This window comes from Euprymna scolopes, chromosome 1 (assembly GCF_053919585.1).
Source record: "Euprymna scolopes isolate OS-2025 chromosome 1, ASM5391958v1, whole genome shotgun sequence".
In the NCBI taxonomy this organism is placed as follows: domain Eukaryota; kingdom Metazoa; phylum Mollusca; class Cephalopoda; order Sepiida; family Sepiolidae; genus Euprymna; species Euprymna scolopes.
This window is the reverse complement of record NC_136482.1, coordinates 122,821,279-122,841,433: the sequence shown is the minus strand read 5'-3', so window position 1 is coordinate 122,841,433 and position 20,155 is coordinate 122,821,279. Positions and strand designations below refer to the sequence as shown.

General features: G+C 36.3%; 1 protein-coding gene across 1 annotated transcript; it reads right to left on the bottom strand.

The window, feature by feature from the left end:
• Positions 1-4,345: 4,345 nt before the first annotated feature.
• LOC145281353 (uncharacterized) lies at positions 4,346-4,786 on the bottom strand. Its single transcript, XM_080132204.1, has one exon. The coding sequence runs from the start codon at positions 4,784-4,786 to the stop codon at positions 4,346-4,348; it is 441 nt and encodes a 146-aa protein (XP_079988330.1).
• Positions 4,787-20,155: the final 15,369 nt, after the last annotated feature.

The following is a 20,155-nucleotide window of genomic DNA, read 5'->3' as shown; positions in this document are numbered from 1 at the left end:
GCTCCCTATAGTCCAGCACGGGCCGTACTTTTGACTTGTTATGCTGGACTACTGCCATCAAGGGTATTAGACCCTTCGGAGGCCCAAGCTTGTCCTCAGGGTAGGGGATTAACCAGCCATCTTGGATCCACGCCTTTAGTTCCCTTTCGTATTCTGCTCGGGCCTCACTGGGTATAGGGTACTCTGCAACCCCATTCTTGAGTTTAGTCGGTGCCATTCCCTTGGTCCACTTCCAAGATGCAATCCAGGCCCTCTTGCGCGAGTCGTAGTCCACTGTAAAATCCGGCCGATCGATATGGAGCGCTGCACACACTGGGGCCTCTAAGAATCGCACCTTTCCATCCCGATGAATTGCGACTCCCCCCAGCGCCTTGATGGCATCGTATCCGAGCAACAGGTCAAACCCCAGGAGATTTCCTTGGGTCACGAGCACATTGATCTTAGTAGCTGCACCGGTGTCCGTGTAGATCTTGACAGTTCCAGCTCCACAGCATGTCTGGGTCTCGCCTCCTATCGTGGTGACTTTGATCTTCCTCTTAGTCCAACTTGGACACAGCCTGGTGCTCACTATAGTATGCGAACAGCCTGAGTCGAGAAGTGCTGAGCAGGGTATCCTGTTTACGTAAACGGTTATTACTGGTTGCGCCTTGTTCAAATTTTGCTCGGGGAGCAGGGCGGCGCTGACGTCCTCTCCCCTGATACGTTTCCCGCACAGTTTTGGGCTAGATGCCCCAAACCGCCACACTTAAAACAGCGCACACGCCCCCTGTTGGTGCAATTCCTTGCAAAATGTCCGCGTCGGCCGCAGCGAAAACATTTCCCATTGCTTGCAGGGTTCTGATTCGGAATCTCCCGAGCGCCAATCTGGCCTGTCTGTGTCGCCATCACAACTGGTTCCCCCAGGTCCTCCCCATCTTTGATGATGGCTCGAGCACGTTCCATCAAGTGTTCCATGGTCGTTGTTGAAACGCTGGTTGAGGCTCTCAGTAGCTGCTTCACCCGAGTGGGAAGGCCCGCCACAAACGCGTACGCGAGCGTCCGCTCCGACACCCCTCCACCGAACAGAACTGCGAGTTTCTTTAACTCAGCGAAGAAAACGTCCACGCTTTCCTCCGGTAGAAGTTTTCGGGAAGCAAATTTTTCATAGGCCGTACAAGGATCCATGGCAAATGCCTTGTACAGCGCAGCTTTAATTGCGGTGACATCTCCCTTTTCGGCAGCACTGAGTTGCTGATATACACTCAAGGCACCCCCAGCCAATCTCAGGGGAATTACAGTGTGTACCCTTTTCACCTCACAAAGGTCGCACGTCAGCTCGACCCTTTCAACCCAGTCGACGATGGACGTGGACCCGTCAAACTCGGGTATGAGCTTTAAGTCAAATTTCGACTCGGTCATAGTCCTAGAGGCCAAATGGCCGGAATAGCTTGTAAGAAAAAAATGTAAGGAAAAATTCAAGATGGCGCCCGACTCTCTCTCTTTAACACGGTAAGATATCCTCAACACGGCACAAGAAGCAACAGCCACACGATTCCCCAGCCAACTCAATCGTCACTGCCTCACGTCTTTCCCCTCACCCGCTTTTATCGTCGTTCTAGGCCGGCTAAATTTGCATATTCCGAGAATTCGTGTGACTTTGCGAGACATCATACTTTACAAAAGACGGCGGTCGCCATCTTGGTCCTTCTTTTCTATTATTTGGTCGGTAACGCTGAGCTGGTCTCGAGGTAAGTCTTTTTCCCCTCATCCGTCTCTCCCACGTACCCACACAACACGCAAACACGCGGGCGCTTATCTCCTGGATGCACGTTACCTTGAATTATTTTTACCTCGTTTTTCACCTTCCGCCTATCATTACAATAATAATAATAATAATAATAATAATAATAATAATAATATTTGGGCTTGAAAATGAATGCCCTGAAAAATTGATTAATTACAAAAATGTCCTGAAAAAGACATTTCTGCTTACTTACAAAACTGCCCTGCAAAAGGCACTTCTGATTTCCTGCAAGAAAAAATATTTTGTTTTCCAACTACTTCATTGAAGGTAAAAAAGTTTTAACATTACAAAAATATCCTGGAAAAGCAACTTTTGATTCATGTTTGAAAATATTCTATCATTCTGAAAAGCAGTCAAGTTTGTTTGCATAAAAAAGATACGACTATTTAAAATTGCAGATTGAAATGTAATATTTATTAAAAAAGTGCTCCGATTTTTTTAATCAAACAAAGTTTATAACATTAATAATAACAGCTTTTTCAACGTGTGTTTTTGCCGTTTGGTCAAACGTACGTGCGGCCTTAACAATAAAATGTATGTCTTTCGTGATTAAATATTCAAATACGTTTAAAAATAATTAAAATTGATATATTTATGAAGGTTTCTGGTTGCATGCAAAAAGATACATGCGGAGACTATTGGATACAACAGAACAAATGTTCCATTGCACTTGAAGGAGTTTTTATGGCAGAGAAAAGAAACTATATAATATATATATATATATATATATATATATATATATATATATATATATAAGTTAGAAAAGCATTTCATCCAAGGCATGAAAATTGTTAAACAAAATGTTTTTACTATAGGCTTTAAAAGTAAAAGTACAAGATTCAATTCGAAATTTATTTATCTTTAAAGTGCACTTTTATAAATTTTACAAAGTAAGGTATAAAAATTTAATACCTTACTTTGTAAAATGTATAAAAGTGCATTTGAAGATAAATAAATTTCAAATTGAATCTTGTACTTTTATTTTATAAGCCTATAGTAAAAACATTTTGTTTAACAATTGTCATGCCTTGGATGAAATGCTTTTCCAACTTGTATCGTATCTTTTTAAGATTATATTTTATTTAATTTATTAATTTGGACATTAAAATAATGAATGTGAGTTTTCATGTATTTATAAAAACTCTCCTACTCTCTATTTCAGTTTGTATTTCTCTTCACACCACAACTCATTTTTTCAACCCCCTCTTTGTATTATTACAGGTCTGAATATTCTCTCTGTTTCAGTTTGTATTTCTCCTCACACCACAAATCTTTTTTGCAACTCCCTCTTTGTCATACATGTCTGAATAATGAGAAAATCTGAATCTTTTAATCAAAACTTTAAAATAACTTTTTTAGATTAAATATTTTTTAACTTCTTTCAGAATATAAAATCTTTATAATTTAATAAGGAACATATTTCATATAGGTTTCATTACAAATATTCTGAAGATAACGAGAAAAATAGAGATGAAAATTTCCAAAGGACTGTATAACTGATTGTCCTCAATAGTAGTCCTCGCCAGCGAAAGTCTTTGTCATTGTTATTCTATTATTATTATTATTATTATTATTATTATTATTATTATTTAAAACATTTTGTGTCCTGCTCTTTCGCGCGAGAACTAATAAGCTTTATGGCGGAGATTATCATATAATTATTAGATCACTCTGACAGACGTTAAAATGCTTTTAAAAAATAAATGTTTAAATTCAATGGAATTTCTGGCGGTTAACGGTAGCCAAATGGATTGGGTCCTTGCTAATGATACCAGGAATGGCTTCTGTCGCGGGGTTCGAATCTATCGACTAGTGTTAATTATGACACCCTGCACTGATGATTCCCGAAAGGATGAAACACTAGTGTCTCTAGGTATTTAATAATTATTATAGTAAATAATTATATATGCATATATATATGCATATGTATATGTATATATATGCATAATTATTTATATATATATATATATATATATATATATATATATATATATATATATATATATGTTTGCTCGCCTGAGAACTTTCACGTTTGATATTTAGCCACTCCATTTGATCTTCATGATCCATCCGTAGATCTTCACTTTGTGTCTAGCCAGATACCGGTCCTTTTCCAGAGCGGCTTTTCTAGCTTACCAAAGGAGGCACATGCCCTTTGGATTCGGCAGCTTATTTCTTTTGCAGCACGTTTGTCAGTACTTAAAGTGCTTCCAAGATACTGAAGTTTTCAACAACTTTTAGCACCTCGCCGCTGATTCTTATTATAGGCTCTTAATCGCCGTTGTTATCTGATGAAGGTTGATAAACCACTTATGTCTTCCCTATATTGAATCTATGTTGATCTTTTGACTGTTTAAGAAAAGGCATCAACTATCCTCTGCATCTGAGCTTGATTGTGTATTATCAGATCAGTGTCGTCTGCGAACAGCAGTTCTGTAATCAGCTCCTTTCTGGTCTTGGTCTTGGCTTTCACTCTTCCAAGGTTGAACAATTTCCCGTCGGAACACGTGCGGATGAAGACACCTTCTTCGGTGTTTTGATGAACCAGCATTAGGACGGTTGTTAGAAATAGGATGAATAGTGTTGGGAGTTAGTACGCATCTTTGTTTGGTGCCGTGGTTTACTTCCAAGAGTCCACTTTCTAGCTTCCCTACTACAACTGTCCCTTTTGTTCCTTCGTGAATTGTTTGATAATTCCCATGAAGTAATCGGGACATCCGAACACTTTAAGGACTTTCCACAGCATTTTCGGTCAATCATATCAAATTCTTTGCGGAAGTCTACAAAGACTATGTAGAGCTCCCGGTACTGCTCAATGGCTTTTTCTTGGATTTGCCATAGACTGAAGATCATATCTATTGTAGATCTTTCATGCCTGAACCCGCACTGTGATTCGGTTAGGATCCTTTCTGCCAGTCTTCCTTGCCGAGCTTGCACCACTTTAGCCATTATTTTCCCGACAATGGTCAGCAAGGATATACCTCGGTAATTGCTGCAGTCCATGTAGTCACCTTTTTTTATAGATTGAGATGATCATGACATCTTTGAATTCTTGTGATAGCGTTACTTGTTACCATCAATTTGCTATTAGTTGATGAAGTTTTCTTATGAGTGGTCCTACGCCGAACATGTGTACTTCAGTTGACATACTGTCGATACCTGGAGGTCTGTTCATTTTAGTTTTGTTAATTGCTTCCCTCACTTTCCCAAGAGTTGGTGCGTCATCCAGGTCTATCTTCTGGGGGAAGACTATTTTGTGGTATAATATCTCTTCATCCGTATTGGATTTTACTTTTAATAGTGTGCTAAAGTACTCTTGCCATCCTTTAATTAATGTTTTGGTTGGTCAGTGTAGCGTTTCTATCTTTTGATAAGAGGGTGTTAGTCATCTGGGCTCTGGGGCCATACACGTCCTTCAGTGACTTGAAGAAATCTACAGAATTGTTTTCCCCCGCTTGATTCTGTATACCTTCAGCCTTTTTCAGACACCATGTGTTTTCCATTTCCCCTAGCTTTTTCTGGACTTCTGCCCTCACTTTTGTCAGCTTCTTCTGGTTTGCTCTAGCCGAGTTACTTAGTTTTAATTTTAACGCTTGATTTCTTTCATCTATTGCATCTCTAATTTCTTGCTTATTCTCGTTGAACCAGCCCGCATTTCGCTTCTTTGTGTAGCCAAGTAGCTCTGCCGCAGCGGAGAATACAGGTTTGCTTAGTGAGTCCCATGTTTGTTCGGGTGAATCAGAATCATCAATGAGCTCCTCCAATGTTGAGTTGATTACAATTTGTAGTCTATCTTATCATCTTTTATCTTCGAGATTTGACGTGTCTAGCCTTCTCTTACACTTTGTTGTCGCCCTGCAGTACGTAGATTTTATTTTGAACTTGAAGGTAGTCTTGATTAGGTAGTGGTCTGTTTAGCAATCTGGTTCTCACAGAGCTCTTGTGTTCTTGGTATCTCTGAGGTGCTTCCTTAATGTGATAACTTAATCACAGAGAGCCCTAGCGGAGTCTCTGAAAGGATAATAACACTGGGAATCACAACGTCCCGTAGCCGTAACATCACCGTCATCAACGTCTATACACTGACAATGATCTACTCAGACGAGGAAAAGGGGGCTTTTTAATCTCAGCTGAAAGACACCATAGCAAACGTACCTGTAGTGGATAAGCTAGTTCTCGATGATTTCAATGTCAGAGTGGGCCATCACTCCAATACATGGATCACAGTTCTCGGAAAGTTTGGAAAGGAAAATCCCAATTAAAATGGTGAGCTGCTGCTCTGTTTGTGCACGGAGTTGGAGCTCGCAATTACGAACACGTACTTCTAATATCTCAGGTCAAAGAGTCCATCTCCTGGGCCATGTTATATATATATATATATATATATATAGAGAGAGAGAGAGAGAGAGAGATACAGAGACAGAGACAGAGACAGAGAGACAGAGAGAGACAGACAGACAGCAGACAGACAAATAGACAAACAGACAGAGACAGAGAGAGAAACAGAGACAGATATAAGGACAGAGAGACAGAGAGAAAGAGAGACAAATATATATATATATATATGTATATATATTGAGAGAGAGAGAGAGAAAGAAAGAGAGAGACAAATATATGACTATAATGCTCCCTATCTTGGGTTAAGCATATTGGGAAGTGATATACAAATTACCATTAGTGTATTAAACGATGCTCTTTGTGTAAACAAATTGAGCTTAGGTATTTGGACAATGTCAAAACATTGTTAATTCACTGACCGCATATCAGCAACCGAATAGCGCAACGGTTAGAATCTCCGACTGTCGGGTTTCGATTCTGGTTTGAGGTAGTTGCTTGTCTATCCGCACTTATGAGCTGTGGAACAGCGAAAAAGTACAGTATGTGGATATATATATATAGGGGAAGTCGGGGTAAGTTGAGCCAATTTTCCATTTTGGCTCTTCAGAACCCAAACGACTAATTATTTTGCAAAGATGAGTGTATTATTATAAAATTATTTTATTTGGGAACATTTTGAAACAAGTTGCAGTTTTCTGCTAGTACACCTAAACCGACCATGTGCTTTACAAAAATGCATATCAAATGGCTCAACTTGCCCCGACCATGGGGCAAGTTGATCCAACCTCTGGGGTAAGTTGTGCCACACAGGGGTAAGTTGTGCCACGCAAAAATATGTTGCAAATAAAGAAAGAACAAGCCCAAAATTGTTGCTGTGGTTATAAAACAAATTATAATAATGAAGTAGAAATGTTAATTACAGCGAATGAACCAGCACAAAATTTGAAACATATATCTGAAAGTAAGTTAATGAAGTTGCCACTGTGACAAGTCACAGCTGAAAACGAGCTGGCTAGAACAACGGACAGAACTGCCAACACTATTTGGCTGTGGTAGCTTGTAAACAACATCTTCTGCATTGAAACCCACTTCGTCCTTTGGGTTTGGAACAAACACAGGCTTGTTCGTTCCTACCTTCCCAGCAACTTTTTGAAGGAAAACACCTTCAAACTCAAAGTCCTCCCCGTTGAGAGTGTCAACTCGGGCAATATAGTTCACAGTTCGTGATTTGCCAGCACATTTGACAACCACAAAGTCACCTTCGATTATTGAGCTATCCAGATCAATATCACCATCACTATCTGATGACACATCATCAAATTCAAAATCTGAATCATCAGTGTCACTTGAACATGGGGTTTTAGATCTCAGGGGACATGACTTTTTCCCACCAGCATTGAACAAACACTGCTTTGTTTTTGTTAATAGGCTCCTCTTTCTATTTTCAGAAAGGGCTATCAGCTTCTGTCGTTCAAGGCTGTCAGTCAAAATCTTTGAGCTGCCCTTTTTGTGACCACCTCTTCTTGCCTTTCTTGGTGCTGCTTTCGGAAATGGCTGAATTACAGATGGTGAAATGTATGGACGATGCATGACATCATGTGAGTTAGATGAAACACAAGACCCAGATGCGGATGGTTGAATAAGATCATCTTCTTGCTGTTTTTGTGGTCGGACATCATCACTGTGCACGGGCAAGACTGCTCCAGGAACCTCACCTGATGGTCCTGCATCTCCCACAGTAGAATTTGCCTCAAGGCTTTCTGCAGCCACATTTTGCTCACGGTCAGTTGGAAGAGAAGGGGAAAAGTCAATTTCACTAAAGATGTCCCGGTTAAATGGATGAATGCCCGAGGCTTGGAATCCAGCAGCAATGTTCAATGGTGTCATGGCAATCATCTGGGCTTGGTTCACTAGAGCTGGGATTTCATATATTGTTACTGTTTTTCCTGGATTGGATCGTAGCCACCCATCCATGGCTCTGTTGTACGCTGTTTTGAAGGGTCCATACACTGACCGGTCGAGCGGCTGGAGACGATGGGAAGTGTGTGGTGGAATGGTCAGTAAGACAACGCCATGAGATCTTGCTGTGTTCACAACATTCAAAGAAATGTGTGTGTCATGGTTGTCGAGGATTAAGAGGATTTTCTTTCCTGGTGAGCATCTGGTGTGCTTGATGATGTGATTTAAATATTCCACAAACACCTCTTCATTCATCCAGCCACTTCGTATTGCCCTCCCTATGCACTGTGTTGGTCCACCTCTGATGAAGTGGTCTCTGTAGTGGACTGGATAAACATAGGAGGCACGACTGATCCAATTGCACTCATAGTGTACACCACCGTTACCAATTCTCCGCGTTCAGCAGAGGTGATTGAACCAACTTGTTTCTTTCCTTTTTCTGTGACAACAGCTCCAGGGTTTTGAACGGTGGTGCACCCAGTCTCATCAGCGTTGTAAATGTCACTTGGTGAGAACTTGTACTTGTCCATTATCTGACTCACGTTGTTGAAAAATTGATCAACAACTGGGCGGTTGAAGGTTGTGGCACGCCTAAAAGATGTTGCTTCTGTCACTCTAATTGCCAGGTTCCGGCGCTTCTTGAAGCCTAACCACCAATCATGTCCTGCTTTTTTCTCACGATCCCAACTTGGTGGCAGATTGAGACAGTTTTTTTTAGCAAACTCATATGCCAGTGTGCGACATCTTCTCAATGACAAACCATGAAACATGTCTGACAATTGTTTCACGTGGTCAGCCAAATCCCTTTCCATTTCAGGACTAAAAACGATTTGCCATAAGGAAACAGGTGTGTAAGCAGTCCCTGCTGGTTGACTGTCTTGTTTGTCCATGTACCGCTTCAGTGTCATTCGATCAATGTTAAAGTCCTCTGCAGCACTCCTCACACTCTGTCCTCCAGTAACAGCGGCAGCAGCCTGTTCCATAACGTATGTAGGAGTTTGTCCACGATTTGTCTTTCGCACGTAGTGGCGCATGTCTGGTAGCTTTTTTTTTCTGTGAAACACACAATAAAGAAAAATGAAGTTAACACAATAAATCCGATAATAATGTAGAATATTACTAGAGTGAACTAGTTGATTCAGTGGAGTTCCTGGCATAAGTCTGGAACATTGAACAATGAATACCAGAACAGCTGGCATTTGTAGAGAGTCACCTGCCTCTCCTGGCATGTTTAGCCAATCAGGCGCCTCCAAATGGAATAACCCACCATGCCTGACTTATTTTAGACTAGTCCATAATGGTGGAGAGGGGGGGTAAGTGCATTCTTGATTCTACAATGATAATAATAATAATGTTAAAAATAATAATGATAATAGTAATAATAAAAATAATTATTAGTATTAGAATAAAAAAGCGCCTGTACAGCATGCAAATTCCTATCCAAGCACGGCTTACACATCTTAAACATTTACCAGATTACCCATAGATCTAATTCTTATACAAGTAGAGCATGTAACTTATACAACATGCATTTTGAATTCACTCTATAACAGGCCTACTGAAGTGGTTGCACATTCATCTGTTTCTTGAAAACGTGTAAAAAGACATATGGGGCAAGTTGAGCCAGTGGCACAACTTACCCCATCAGCATTGGCTCAACTTACCCCAGTCTGACCTCATTGAATTGTCTGTTCAAATGCATGCATCTCATGTGTGGTGAATGTAAAAATCTTTTGCAGGTATGAAGGCAAGTAATTGAACAAACAACTACCACATATTATATCTAATCAAACTATTACTACACACAAGAAACATGAACTCACCTCTGTAACGCTTTATTTTACTTTTTTGGCACAAAATCTGATTTTCTTTTACTACATCAACCTCCGATATTGGTTCAGCAAAACAAAATGGTGGAGGTTAAAGTCACGTGATCAGTTGTTTATAGATTGCATACAAACTTGGATTGGCTTAGTCAATTGTGGTTAAAAGGGGGTGGCTCAACTTACCCCTATGCTCAACTTACCCCGACTTCCCCTATATATATATATATATATATATATATATGTGTGTGTGTGTGTGTGTGTGTGTGTGTGTGTGTGTGTGTGTGTGTGTGTGTGTGTGTGTGTGTGTGTGCATAGACAAATATATATATATATATATATGTGTGTGTGTGCGTGTGTGGATAGACAAATATATATATGTATATATTTAGAGAGAGAGAGAAAGAAAGAAAGAGAGAGAGAGGGGGGTGAATGGAGAGATAGGAAAGAAGAAATTCGCAGACAGCTGTTTGACGAACTATGAATGTGGGTTGACGTATTAAATCTGAGATTCGGAACCCGAATAACAGATCACTTCTAATCGTTATCAGTGATATCAAATGTCTACCATCCAAGCTAACACCCTTATACACGTTTAGGAAATTAGTTGGCTTAAATTATGTATTTTTTTTCTAAATTTCTGATACTAGCAACAGAGTGCTCTCATTTATTTGACGGAGAGTATTGCATTCCCCTAGGGAGAAGAAAAGATTTTTGCTATGAAAATGTTCCATTCGTAATTAGCGTGTATTTATATATATATATATATATATATATATATATATATATATATATATATATATATATATACTAGCTGTACCCCGCCACGCGTTGCAGTGGCTCAATTTGGTGTAATGTAAAAATTTAATAAAAAGATAAAAATGAATATTTCTTATATTCTTAGTACAGCAATCCACTCCAAAAAGTGAAAAAGAAGGCGAAAATTAAAAAAAGATGGTACTCTCGCAAAATTTGATTTGGATCCTCGGGAGTTTCTGTCAATCATTCATGGTTTGGACGCGACCAGCAATCAGTGGATGAAGCCGAATGTAGCAAAAATGTTGAAACGCTAAATGTTTTTTTTTTGTTTGTTTTCTGTATACAAAAATGTGAGTTAGTAATTAATATTTGGTTGAGGGGGGGGTACTATACACAGATTCGAAAAAGTTGTCCAAAAACAAATACATTAAAGCAAAGGTAAGGTAAGTTACGTTTCTCCCTAACATGATAATTGTTTAGTGTTTTTATGTAATGTAAAATGTTTAATCGGCTCGAAAAACAGAAATGGTCGCAGACACTGTTGAATACGTTAAGTTTGGGAAAGTAAGTTGAAAACTAAAAACTATACAAAACAGTGTCTGAAACCCCACAAATATATGTTACGATGACATAGGCTGGCATAATCGGCGGGTTTTTGGCAGTATTTTGTATAGTTTTTTAGTTTTAACTCACTTTTTCTAACTTAAAGTAATCAACAGTGTCCGCCACCATTTGTAGCTTTCAAATACACCGATAAACACTGTTTTTCAAGCCGACGAAACGTTACATTAAATGAAAAGGGTTCATATTACTAAACACAGATACAAAAAAGTTTTCAAAAAATAAATATATAACAAATAAATGTTATCAAAGGCAAGAAAAGTATATGTTCTACCTAACTGGATAAGATTTTAATGTTTTTATGTAATGTATAATCGGTTCAAAAACATTCAATGTTTATCGGTATATCTGAAAAATACAAATGGCGGCAGACTGTATCTAACACGTTAAGTTTGGGGAAATTTTGGGAAAATGAGTTTAAACTAAAAAAACTATACAAAATACTGTTAGGAACTCACTCAATGCATGTTATCATGACGTAGGCTGGCATATAATCGGTGGTTTTAAACTTTTGCTCGATACAGGTGACGACTTTTAAAAGTCCCTTTTAGTGATTACCTGGTTTGAGGATATTTGTACAACTAAACGGCAAATCTGCTCCACAAAATCCGGTATTATTTTACTTTAAGGCCTGAGAGAGGGGCATTTTTCTGTGTGTTTCTTCGCTAAAAAGTTTTTTGTTTGATTTCCCTGAACTCTGGAACTATTTTCCATTTCACAGCGGTAGCCTTCGTTTACGCTATGCGTGAGCATAAACGAAAGCTGTTTAGCCAATAAACCTGGGAAAAAGTCCCCCCTCTCTCAGGTGGCTAGAAAGTGGGTACTCATTTTAAGTTAAATTTGCATGGAAAAGTGATCGCCCACTTTTCGAAAAAGTAATTTCTTCATATCATAAAAACTATTTTTTGCAATGGAAACGGTTTGTAGATTCATTTTTAGCACACCGAGGTCTACAAAAAGTGTTTTGTTATATACGAACGTGAGACGCACGGCCCTTAATGGAAAAATATATCAAAAATCCGGGGGAAAATAGTTTTCAATAAAAGCAGCAAATGAATTCGATAGAAAACAAATGGATGCTATGGGTTTTTTTTTTCTGTGTGTTTCTTGGCTAAAAAGTTTTTTGTTTGATTTCTTTTGCATGGTAATAACCCCTGAACTCTGGGACTATTTTCCATTTCACAGACGTAGCCTTTGTTTTGCTACGCATGAGCATAAACGAAAACTGTTAAATATGCACTCGCGTACCAAACTGCCTTGTCAAAAAACCTTTAAGCCAATAAACACGAAAATAAATGCCCCTTCCCGGGTGGTCAGAAAGTGGGTGCTCATTTTAAGTAAAATTTACATGAAAAAGTGATCACCCACTTTTCGAAAAAAAATTTCTTCATATCATGAAAACTATTTTGGTACTCATTTGGCGTTGATTTCCATGGCGACCCGCAGAATTATTTAATAGTCGTTCTCTTAGTCCCCCCTAGTCAAGGCTAACGCATGTGCACGTAACATTTTTTATTTATTTACTTACGTGGCGGAGTTATACAACCATCACCCCCATGCGAATTTCTATACTGATAGGTTTTTTGAAATTTTTTCACTGGATAATTATTGATTGAACACTAACCAGATTATGAAAAAAAATTGAAAAAAAAAATATTATTTCAACATTTGAAAGGGGTACTCACTTTTAGTTACCACGTTCTGGTAAATCGGTCACCCATTTTTTTGGGGGGGCTAAATACGGAAGTGTCTTCGGGAGATATAAAAATGGTCGCATGTTGACGAAGCAATGTATCGGGAGGCGTACAGGATTGAAAATTATTGGTAAATTTTTAGATTAGGTCCAACTCCTCAATTTTCTTTTAAATGACGACTAGTAATGGTTTTCGACTATGCTGAATACGAAAATCGCATTGAAATTTTGCAGAAATAAGTAGTTATCAAGATATAAAAAGTTCTATTATGCATTTAAATATTTGACGCCCATCTTTTTTACGGGCGTGCATTTGTTTATGGCGCGTGCGCGCGTAAAAAGATGGCCGCCAAAGAATACAATGCATAATATAACTTTTTATATCTTGATAACTACTGATTTCCGCAAAATTTCAATGCGATTTCCGTATTCAGCGTACTCGAAAACCTAGAAATGTCGTCATTTAAAGGAAAATACCAAATTATTAAACATTTCGGTACTCATGCAGAGAGTGATTCGTGCTGAAATAATAATGTTATTATTTTAAAAGCCATTCTTACCATGGGGAGGGGAGGGTATTTTGTACCTATTCTGTACTTTAACCTTACAATTGAATAAAAAAAAACATATAAAACTTTAATTAAACGTGGAAATACGATTTAAAAAATAGCGCGGATCACTCTCTGCATTAGCACCAACATTTCTCCAGCATGTTAGTGAAATTTATAATACTTAAAAAAATTTAAAAAAAAAAAAGTTTGGAAAAAAAAACAAAAAATCTTCACCTTTCATAAAAACAAAATATTTAAAACAGAAAAAAAAAACACCCACAAACTGACTTTTAACTAAATAAGTAAAAAAAAAAATTTAAAAACTCGAAACTTTATTTTCATAAAAACAATAAAAAAAAAAGTCATGTTCAATCTATTTTTTTTTCTTGGAGAAACAAATATATTTCTGACTTACAAATGCGATAGAGACTCATATTATTTTTACTTTCTATGGTTTTGATATACCGCGTTTTTATTGGTTACAAAATGGGTGACTGATTTATCAGAACGTTGTAGCTAAAAAGTGAGCACCACTTTCAAATGTCGAAATAATGATTTCTTTTTTAATTTTTTTTTTAATAATCTGTTTAATTAGTGTCCAATCAATAATAATCCAGTGAAAAAAATTTCCAAAAACCTATAAGTATAGAAATTACGCATGGGAGTACAACTACGGCACTTTCGCACTTACTTTTACAAAGATTATTTACGTTAAATCTTTTCATAAATAATTTTTTTTTAAAAAGTAACTAAACTATTTATTGATAATTTGTCACGTGTACAAACATTTATTTATTTATTTACGTAGGCTTAACTCTTTTCATGAATAAGAAAAGTTTTACTCTTTAAGAATAATAAAAGAAAAAATTGCAGAGAGTGATCCGCGCTATTTTTTAAATTGTATTTCCACGGTTAATTAAAGTTTTACGATATGTTTTTTATTCAGTTGTAAGGTTAAAGTACATAATAGGTACAAAACACCCTCCCCTCCCCATGTTAAGAATGGCTTTTTAAATAATAACGTTATTATTTCAGCACGGATCACTCTCTGCATGAGTATCATAAAAATTAATACAAATAATACTTATCTCAATAAGTGAAAGGCACATGTCTACCAGAAATGAAATGGGAACAATCTCGCAGTTACGAAAAATATTTTCATTTATAATTTAATATTTTTATAATTCGCAATGTTAAATTATTTTAATAACATGCAAACATTATTTGACTTTAAAAATAGATTTTCTGAAAATTTCAATTAAATTGGTAATGTAGAAATATGGTTCTATAGACTTTGAACGAACCAAAAATTACATTTATATATATATATATATATATATATATATATATATATATATATATATATATATATAAAGTAATGTGATTGATAATTTAAAATTTAAAAATCAAATTATAATTAAATTAAAAATCCGTTTCATAAGGAACAACAACAAGATCAATTATCTGTACGATCGTTTCGGAACACATATTTCATATATATGCATGTATATATTTGTAATGTTGTACTTAAAGCAAACTTATAATTTAAATTCAAATCTATATTTTACTCTATTTCTTTTCTATCTCTAACCCATATTAATTTTCTTATAAATTTTAAATCCAGACCTTTTATTTCAATTTTTTTCAGATACATCTGCATTACTTTTAATGCTAGGTTTATTTATGGTGTCTTTTAAATTTAATAAAAACCCTTCAAAATTTGCTGACGAGGAAACATTGCTTATTAAAAAACTATATGTAATAATTATTGTGCGTAACTTGATGTCTACCACAATAGAAAGCATTGTTTTCCGAAACGATCCTACAGATAATTTATTTTATTGTTGTTCCTTCTTATGAAACGGATTTTTAATTTAATTATAATTTGATTGTTAAATTTTAAATTATCAATCACATTACTTAATATTAAATTAGCTCTAGGATATTTACCTATCGAGCTTATTATATATCTAAATTACAACGAGCACTTTCTCTTTCCTGTATTTTAATTAAACTAGTAATTTCACTGTTACATTGAAATACACTCAGCTCTTTAGACTATTGTTCTAATCTCCTTTAAATTATATATATATATAAACAAAAGTATATACTCCAAATTTCATGATGTTGACCATCCTACAATTTATTCCTTTAATTACGTTTACATTTACAATTCTTGACAGCCTTAACTCATCAGAAGAATTAGCAACTATCAATCCATCAAAAGAAAAGAGAATGCATTTGGGCATGATTACAAAATCCGAAAATTGGAATAGAAGTTGCAATTTACTTTTATTTTATCTTTTATTGCAAATGCCTATGTCGTAAAAGTCCGAGGCGCAATTTGTCAATCACATCTCTGTTACACACCTGAAATCGACGAACTCATCGAACTGTGCTAACATGATCTGCATCGGCTTCTTAAATATTTACTAGGCGCCAGTGAATGCTGATATATTCAATTTTTTATACATATAGAAATTCAATGACGTATATCTACTTCCGACTCTGAGAGTCTCACACCATAAATATCTGCAACAGAAACATGAAACTTTAAGGTCATGAAAGCATAAGTTCAATCACCATAGCAATACAATTTGCAATCCCCTTTTGATCAATTCGAGCTGAATAAAATAGGAGACATTAGTTTTGAAAGGTCTTTCGTATACACACACAGATATATATATATATATATATATATATTATACACATATATATATACATATATATATATATATATATATATATATATATATATATATAGTTATCCACAGACAGATGCTTCGTTGTTTCATGACTGGTCATAATGTCTCAGCATACTAAGCTTATAAAACCAGAATTCACTTCCAATCATAGCCAATAGTGCTATATTGGTTTTATTTTGCGTCAGTAAACTATTGGCTGATTAATTTCGCTTTAAGGTGTAACAGTTATGCTTTTCTCTGTGATTTTTATCTTCATTATTTAGAGCTTATTTTTCTTTTTTGTTATTTATAATTAATAGACGTGTTCTATTGTGACTTTCGTATGGGTTTAGGTTTAGAGTTTCTGTTGATAGTTATTAAGTAAAAACCGCCCACATTATATGATCCTGCATACATAAATTTAACAGTAAGTAAATGCCATTATTTATTCGAGAAGATGGATAGCGATAACATATAAAACATGGCCACAACATTCCAACTCCAGTTAACCAAACAATTTTGAAAAAACAAAAATTGCAAAGAATGAATAAACAGATTGTCACGCGAGTTATTTTCTTTTTTAAGTGGCTAATGGTCGTATAAAAATAATCGATAATCCGACATTAAAAATAAAAGTACAAACAAAGAATCGATTTTCTTTCCCCAATAATCAGTGAAACGAAGCTCGAGTTAATCATAAATCGTTAATGACTCCACAGAAGCATCCAGAACCGGTCATGCGCATTGGCGACGGACGAGCGAGCATTAAGAATTGATGAAAACTAATTATTGCCCGTTGACTGGTCATCGTTCATAACAATAACAACAGCAACAACAACAACAACAACAACAACAATAACAACAACACCAAAATTTACAAAGGCTTTATCTATTTGGTCAAAATGATTAATATACACATCCTGATGAAATCACTGACATCCTCAAAGGTAAAATAGCTGCCATTGTTTCCCGGGGTTCAGAATTGCCTATTAGCGCGCGTATGACGAAGCCATTGGGTATTAGTTTCGGGTATTATGATAAATTAACACCCTTACTTAAATCCCCACCACAACACATGCACAGAATGAGATTCTATTTTTATAGGCGATTACGTGTGTACACCTTTATTCCAGTAAAGCGACTGACCCTGACGGTATTCCAACCATAGTATTCAAAAACCTACAACCGGAACTAGCTCCCATACTTACAAAGCTGTTTAAACGTTGCTTTAAAGAGAAACGGTTCCCAACACCCTCGGAAACTTCATCAGTCTGCCCCCCGAATTTAAAAATTCTAGAGATAGGTCTGTCACTCAGTACAGACCAGTCAGCCTTCTATGTGTCATGAGTAAGTTGTTGTAATCTTTGATAGATAGAGAAATGGTAAACCACCTCAGCAGAAATAACCTATTCAGTGACATACAATATGGATTCCGTTCTACTAAATCTAGAGATGATGTGCTAACTGTAATATCACACGGGATTAGTGAATATCTCAACAGGGGGCTTCATTTCTAGGGAAATAGGTCTTGACATACCCCAGGTTTTTGATAGGGTATGGCATACAGGTCTACTTCACAAGATTATCAGCTACGAAATAGCTGGAAATGTCCTCCCAATTATTAAATTCTTTCTCTTTGATAAGAGTAGTCATCGATGGGTAGAAATCAGAAGCTCATAATATTAACGCAGGTGTTTCGCAGGGCTCCATTTGGGCCCGAACTCCCTTCCTGATCTTCATCAATGATCTCCCAAATCACATTTTTTGTAGATATTTATGCAGACCACACCACAATCTATGGCATTTCAAAAGCCGGCAATGACAAATATCTTTCTGATTCTCTTTTTTCTGATCTTGAGCATCTGGTGCAATGTGGGAAAAGGTGGCTGGATAATATTAATGCATCTAAAACCAAGTTTCTGTCTTTTCATCACAACCGCTCTGAACCCTATCTGGTCCCAATTGAAATAAATGGCTTTCGTCTTGGGTAAGCACTATGTCTTAATAAGCTTCTCTGATCGACCCACACTCCTGATCTAAAATGGAACACATACATCAAATTTGTTGCGAAGATCGTTGGAAAAATTGTTGGATCATTCTACCTTTGAAGTAGGTATCACACTACCGACCCAATCCTCTATCTATATAAGAGCTAAATACGTTCTAAAATGGAGTACTGTTCCAACATCTAGCGCGCCTTATACAGCCCTAATAGAGTTCAAAATCTGTTTTGGAACTTAGTAAATGATGCCTCTTTTCTCTTCCTTGCAACCGCTTTTTCACAGTAGAGACGTTACAAGTCTGCTTCTGCACTGTCGTTATTTCCGCTACTTTCATTGCAAGTGCTCAACTGAATTCAAATCTATGGTTCCCTCTTGCCAAACTTTCACAAAAACACTCTATTAGCAACAACCATTATAAACGTTTTCCACCACTCCCTATTTGTGCCTTAATCTAAACATAGCTTCCATGAACAAAACTTCTTTCCCAGAAGTGCTCGCCTGTGGAACACTTCCACTAGACTGCTTCCCGACTGGCTACACCATAGTAGATTTCAAGTCCAATGTAAACAAGTTCTTGTTGGGTCGTCCCAATAAATAATCTAAATTCTACCCAATCTACACCATTTACGATTACTAAACTACCATCTCACATTCATTTACCCTTATCCTCGAGTGACCTTCGGGTCTTAATAAGTAGTGATTTCCTTGTAAAACAGAATAAAAACTCTGAAAAATTTGGGCAAAAGAAGAAAAGATAAATTAAAATTTAAATATAAAATTATTCCCCATTTCCGGACTATTCTAGCGTTTAACAACTTTGATTTACTTGAGATAAATCTTGTGTATTTTCTTAAGGAACCATTTTAGGCAACTTAAGGTTGTTTTATTATCCTGACACTCAGATTCAGTTAATTGTTTCAAATTTTAGAATAGCATCAAAATGAGAAATTATTTTACGTTAACTGTATATACGGCACTGATCCCCTTATGTAAAGTATTATAGTTTATTATTCGTTTATTTTGTGTGTGTCTTTTTGTCTTACCACGTTTTTGTTTTTGCTTTTTGCATAACTCAGCTTGTTGAACCAAAACACCAACCAATTCTGGTGCATTTAATGCCACATTTAACACTTATTTACTGTCCGTTAGGCTACCCATTGTATACAGTGAATGTAACACAAGTTTCTACTTTTCCTCTTACTTGCTCGAAAAATATTGAATCATTCTACTGTTTTTGGGGTCTAATACAGATTACTATTTCAGAAACTTCTTTCCCTTAGCAGCAAGAGTGTAGAACTTTATCCCTATTTACTGGTTTCCTCCTATCTATAACCTGAGTCTTTTCCGTGCTAAGGTCAATAGGCATCTCTCTATCTTTTCGATGACCATCTTTTTGTTCTTGGTAGCTCCTTACATCAAGTAGCTTTATGCTGTGTCTGGAGCGTTTTCCAAGTTTTTCTTCAAGTTCTAAAAAAATATACCTGATTTCTTATGTGTCTAGAAAATCGATGGCCTAACTTTGGGTTTATGTTCTACAAGCAAAAATAATATCTTCCACGCGATGGCAATTAATTTCGCTCTAATCATCATTCTTGGATGTATAATTTACATTAAATATATTTGTAATTGTTTTTAAAACATTTTTTTTTTTCGTAATTATTTTTCGTCGTGAGCGGAGATGCGCAAATAAAACTTTTTTAACGCGTAAAGAAAATAAGACTAAAACGTTCGTTTTGATTTTAGTATGATGTTTATTTAATGAAAAATTATTTACAAATAAGAGCGAGATTAGTATTCTCTTAAGTAATCAGTTAAGCATCTTTTGGATAAATAGGTGTACACAGCGAACAAGGATTTTACTGGGCATTTCAGTCTTGGCAATTATCAAAGTTTTCCTTTCAATTATTACATGATTGACATCAATAAACTGACAAATATCTT

Coding starts and splice junctions, on each gene's coding strand:
- LOC145281353 (XM_080132204.1), bottom strand. CDS start 4,786: ATGGACTGCAGCAATTACCGAGGTATATCCTTGCTGACCATTGTCGGG.